This window comes from Nanorana parkeri, unplaced genomic scaffold (genome assembly GCF_000935625.1).
Source record: "Nanorana parkeri isolate BGI_ZX_2015 unplaced genomic scaffold, ASM93562v1 scaffold73, whole genome shotgun sequence".
NCBI classification, from domain to species: domain Eukaryota; kingdom Metazoa; phylum Chordata; class Amphibia; order Anura; family Dicroglossidae; genus Nanorana; species Nanorana parkeri.
In genome coordinates, this window is record NW_017306341.1 from 683,950 (window position 1) to 690,009 (window position 6,060).

At 44.6% G+C, this 6,060-nt stretch overlaps 1 protein-coding gene across 1 annotated transcript in view; it reads right to left on the reverse strand.

Moving 5' to 3' along the window:
- Positions 1–382: 382 nt before the first annotated feature.
- Positions 383–6,060, reverse strand: part of NRBF2 (nuclear receptor binding factor 2) — a 12,823-nt gene continuing 7,145 nt past the window's right edge. Inside the window, exons 3-4 of the mRNA XM_018576663.1 lie at positions 3,014–3,054; positions 383–1,574 (exon numbers count right to left, since the gene is read on the reverse strand). Coding sequence (XP_018432165.1) covers positions 840–1,574; positions 3,014–3,054 — 776 coding nt within the window. The 3' untranslated portion in view covers positions 383–839. The remainder of the gene's footprint in view (positions 1,575–3,013; positions 3,055–6,060) is intronic.

The window sequence follows — 6,060 nt, forward strand, 5'->3', positions numbered from 1 at the left end:
AATTAAATGAAGTCACTGTGCGGATATTCGGACAGCTGAGTGAATACAATAGCCGTCAGGGGAGATTTCTCCGTCAAGCAGCTTAGTGTGGATGGAGAAATCTACGCGTGTATGGCTAGCCTTAGATCTAGAGATCTCACCAACATAGTCCTCAATAAAAGAAAGTTGTACTACCCGACAGCATTGGATACTAGTTTTGGGTAGACTAATAATCTTTGGGAGTCCAAGTCCTTCCACATCCGATTACAGATCAGGGCTGAAACTGGTGAACTAAACTGCCCATCAGTTTTAGATCTCTCAGGGACACAACTCCGAAATAGTTGAGACAGACCTTGCCACAGAAGGGCAGAAGTATCCAATTCCCTCCGAAATATAGAACAGGCTTTAACCCCATGGCCGTCTACCCAAAATGGAAATATCCAACTGTGTATGGATTGCCTCGAAAAGAAAACACTGTGCATAATAAAATTCATACATTCCGAATGCATGAGAGAAAACGGGTTAAATACAGAGAATTACTACCTTGTGCAACAGAGCATTGTAATCATCATGGAATTATATAGACCAATTATACATTTTAGACAAGGTTTTCGGAAGAAAAAAAAAAAGTTATTCATTTGGTTTGAAGAAAAAAAAGAAATCGGATTATATGAAGATCTCGCCTGTCACTCTCTTGTAGCATCTTCAGGAACTCAAGTTGAATATTTCACAGTGACTTGTCTACCAATGCTCAACCATCTACAGTAAACTCCTGCAAAGGCCTGATGGCTTTTACTATATTGCTGCCAAGGTGGTTTTCCCTTTCCTGCGATTGTCCAAAGAATCGGTCGCTTGATCTTCTAGCTGTCCATATAGCCTTTAAGTCCTGTCATTTGTGATTGTATATCTTCTGGTAGCTCGAGGGGAGGAAGTTCTGGTAAGGGAATGTCTAAAGAAGGAAGGTTGGGTATAGGAATGTCTGTACCCTTGCCTGTATTTGCTACAAACTTCTGCCAGGTAGAGGTTGGGTTGGCTCTTGGCTGCTGCAGGCTCCACAGTTCAGACTTCTCCACGAAATCCGTGTCCAGGTCCAGGTCCTTCTCAGGGTTTCTCTGGAGCCGCGCCAGCTCAGCCCGTAGCTTCCGGTTTTCTCGTTTTAGCTTCTCGTTTTCGGCCAGGAGGCTGTCCACCAGCAAGTTCAGATCTTTGATCTTGGTTGCTTGCTCTTCCAGTCTTGTTTTGTCGTCTTTCGGAACACGGTTGGCCTTGTAAGGCTCCAGTGGCTCCTTCCTCTTCTGCAGCAGATATAGTAAAGAGTCTGGTTCTCGGTCAAGGACACTGTGGATTCCCTGCAAACACTTCCCTGGGTTAGAACTGGATTTCTGCCCTGCAGAAACAAGTGCGTTTTGGCTGTCGACGTCATCGGTAGATGATTTGTATGATGTTTGCAGGTGGGCAGTGAGCTCCTTCTCTGCAACTATTGCTTTTTGTTGAGTTCTTAGTTTCTCTTCTCTTTTGGCTCTTTTCAATCTTTCCTGAATTAGGAGCTGTTGCTTCAGGTGACTCTCCCGCTGCAGCTCTAGAGACAGCTGAGCCTACACAGAATGAGAGTAAGAAGTGTTACTTGTTATGATAAATGATTCCCAATGGCTGTTTTAACCAGTTGACATCCGCGGTGTTAAACCCCCTTCCCATCCAGGCCATTTTTCAGTAAGGTGAAAGAATGAGAACCTGCATTGGTCTGGATATGAATTTTATTAATAACGATAAATAGACCTATCAAGAGACCCTTCCATTGTAACAAACAAAAATTCATATCTGGACCAATCCCTAAACATGACTCTCTCATCATTTCACTACATACACGCTTACTCTCCCAGGGACCCCACTGGGGCTCCAGCAGCAAGTATAGAGTTGCCACGCTACAGCAATCATTGAACCTCCACCAACCTTGGAGTCCAGTTCTCTACCACCCAAATTCCAGAAGAGTGAGGTGACTTGGGAGCAAAGCAGTGAAAGGTCCAATGAGCCCTGGCAACTGGTCAATAATTAGGAGCTATGAAAAAGGTAGCTGTTAAGGAGGCCAGCTGTTACACCCCTGCAGAGGAAGCTGCCCCTAGGACAGCCAAGGTTACCTATGATAGAAATGTCAGCAATCAGGGGTTTCAGCTGCCATGTTTTACCGGCACCCGAGTCTGGTAGAACATGTTCCTAAATATCAGACTAGCATTATATATTTAATAGCAGACTTTTCCCAGAACCCAGAGGCTGAGCTTTACAGAATGCAGGCCCTAAATCCTATAAGGACCACACTTTATTGATACAGGCCTGTGACAAGCCCATAAATTATACAACGCAGATTCTCAACCGATGACACATACAGTCCAGGTGGCACTTCTAATTGATCTTGTATTTTACAATAATGTCATCATAAAAAAGTGTACAATGTTAGCAAATTACCGTACATATAGATATCACAGAATATTAGTTATGGATTGTAAAACATGTATACACAATGATGTGGTAGCAGTAATAAAAGTACCCATGTGAAGAGGTACTAACCCACATCAGGAGGTGCCTGGAAAAAAACCAATGCTCATCTTCTATTTGAGGCCACTTTTCCTATTTAGATCATAATGTGGTACAAAAATAGAACATCAATGCTTTCTCCGCTGTGATCTTTTATAAAGCCGGTTATCATCAGTCAGCCCAACAAAGATGAGCACCGGCACCTGGCCTGGGTACAGGATTTGCATATCACCTTTTCCCTTACTGCATAAACCTATTCATTGGTTGTATTTTCTCATTGATTACAACATGTGGAGTAAGAAAGATCGAGATGCATCATGAGATGTGTTTTCCTTTCACATTCACAATTCCTCATGACAAAGCCACACACACACACAACCTAAAATTCACATCTCTGCATGTGCCTGGCAATGAGACGTATGAGTGGCAGTGTGCTGCGAACAAGGAATGTGTTGGATCCTCACAATTGGTTAGCCTTCTACACAATACATTTGATGCAGCTTACCTGCTCAGACTGTGTAAGCTTCTTGGCTTCCAAGAGATAAGCTGTGAGAAAGAAAAGAAAAGCGTGAGAGGGTAGGACAGACAGATTGCCACTAGAGGGCCACAGACATCACACAGAGAATTCTGCACTGCCGAGTACTATACGGCACGCTGTGTAGAGTCTCTATACCCCCTTTACAGCTTTCCAGACATGACAAGAAGGCAACACATAATGCTGGGCGCATCACTCTACAACACAAGGAGCACACTGCTCTCCCTTTTAGATTTTACACAGAAATGCCGAACTGCAAAATCATAGGTTTTCATTTAGTCATTTTTTACAATTTAGTTATAGGAGACCAGTACTGAAAGAATATGAAGGCTGCCATTGCTGGCAGTCGCTCCTCAAAATGCTAATTATCTGGCTAAGCAGAATCAATACTTCCTGTGTTGCTAACCCTACCTATAGTATAGTAACCAGTATAAGAATTCCCACTTCACTCAGACTTTCTAATCTGCAGGGACTGTGTCTTCTGAGATTGCAAAATGATCTAGACGAATGTCCTCAGGTTCATCCATATCCATTCATGAACTGTACTGGGCTCTGCTTCTGTTCCAATACGAATGTCAGCACTGCAGACACAGACTTGTCATTCTCAAGGTTCCAGGGCCGGGACTCAAAGTACCAAAGCCAGAGACAGCCAGGAAACTAGCAGTGTCAGGAGGTCATCACCCTAGGAAGCCTGCGTACAGGTTTCTTTCATAGTGAACCCATATCTCACACCATTCTGACATGTGACCAATACAGCACCAATAGACACGCACTGGTCACATGCCCAATCACACTTCCAGTTATTCCAGAAGAAGAAATGAAACACTTTACAGGGTAAACACATTTTCAGACAACTACAAAAAGAGAGTTAATCATCAAAATATAAAGAATGGGATAATACAACAACACAAACACTGTGGGGGCCACTGTGTAGTGAAGTGAAGGGTATGTTTGTGCTGCCCTTTACTACTCAGCAGCAGGGAGGCTTCCCACTCAGAGCTTGTTGGTTGCTAGGGTGCTGGCATGCTAGCAACCAATGATGCATTGTTAGCCCCATTCAGCTGCTGGCTGGGGGATTTTCTGGCAAACAACAGAATGGGGTCAGGGATGCATCATTGGTTGCTAGGATGCTGTTGACAGCACAGCTAATGGCAACCTAGCAACCAATGACGTTGTGCAGCCAACAGCATCTTAGCAACATGGACCGGGGACAGATTGTTTGCAGTATGGACTGCAGTATGCCCCCACCCCCTCCTTTTGCCTCCATGACATACCTGTCAGAAACATGAACCAGGCAGACACAACACAATTCTAAAGAGTGGGCACAACACGGAATTCCAGGGACTGTCTTCTGAGATTGCAAAATGATCTAGCCTAATGGCCACATTCATCTATATTACTATCCATATAACTAATGTCCATATACATGGATGAACCGTACCGGGTTTTGTTCCAATACGAATATCAGCACTGCAGACACAGACTTGCCATCCTCAAGCTTTACCTTCTGCATTATTTGTTTTTTCACTTCCTGGGCTCTTTGCCAAGCGGAGATATTATCATGATAATGTTATGCAGAACTCCACATTTATTTCCTGCAGATAAATAAGATCGTGGAGCCTGGGCAGATGTGTTGTTTTGTATCCTCCAGATTGCCTGTGAGCACATTGCATTGACACAACATACACTGCTGAGCTCTGTCAGCTGCTCCCGCTCTTTCACATGAAGATGGACTATGGTTCATTAATTCTCACAGTGTTCATCGTGCAAACCTTTATTTCTATTATTTCCACTCAGTAGAACGCCATCATTTCCATTTTCCAGGCAGGCGCATGGAGCACAAGAACATGAAATAAAAGAAGTATTACATCCCAAGATCCAAAGCACCACTTCTTTCATTTGGCCGGCTCCAGCACTGTAGTAACATCCTGACATCCTTTGATGACTCTACTGTGAGAGAGCAGTGGTGGTCCAGTTGACTGCAACACGAGTCAGCAAATAAAACATCAGCTATTACTGCTGACTGAGTAGATGGAGTCAAGTATACAGTACAGGCGGTCCCCGGGTTACATACAAGATAGGGACTTTAACTCCCTAGTTTGTACTTAGTGACATTAAACCCTCAGTTTTTTTAACATAAACAACCATGGATTACAGTAAGGCGCACATTACAGTATTGGTTTAGGTTAAAAAATCTGAGGGTTTCATGTCACTTTAAGTTGAATTTGTATGCAAGTCGGAACAGGTAAATATTTTAAGTGCAACTCCAGCCAAAAATGTTTTTTCCATTTTGGATAGCATAGGGAAGGGTCATGGTTTGATTGACAGCAGGCAGTGGGCGGATACAATAGCCAGCTTGCTATTGGCTATTGCATTTTACAATATCCAATAGCAGGCTGGGTATGGCTCCCAGCCTGCAATGAAGAGTAGGCAGGGGGGCGGGGCAGAAGAGCCGCGGCTGGACCAGGAGACCGGAGGATAGTCAGGAACCGGGGAAGCCGACAGAACGGCTGAAGAGGAAGCCGGCACATCAGCGGTCTGTGTCCCCGCTGCCTCCGCCAACACAGGCGCAGAGATTTGAAAGGGCACAGGCCGCTGCAGCCACAGTTCTCCTAAATGTACCAGCGGGTGGCAGTCCAGCCAGAGCCTTTTACAGGCAGTCCCCGGGTTACGGACAATCCGTACTTACAAACGGGGCCCACAGTTCTATGGACCCCGTTCGTAAGTACGGATTGTCCGTAACCCGGGGACTGCCTGTAAAAGGCTCTGGCTGGACTTCACAGAGCTTCTACATTGCTATACTGTATCTCACTGATTGATACATGAGGCTCTTAGTTAAGAGGAATTGAGGAGAATTTATCAAAACGGGAGCAGCTGTGCATGGCAACCAATCAGCATCTCTCCTTCATCTTCAAATCTTAACTGAACAAACTGAAGAGAGAGACTGATTGGTTGCCATAGGCAAAGGCTCCAGATTCTGTCTGCTCCAGTTTTGATAAATCCCCCCCCCCCCCCCC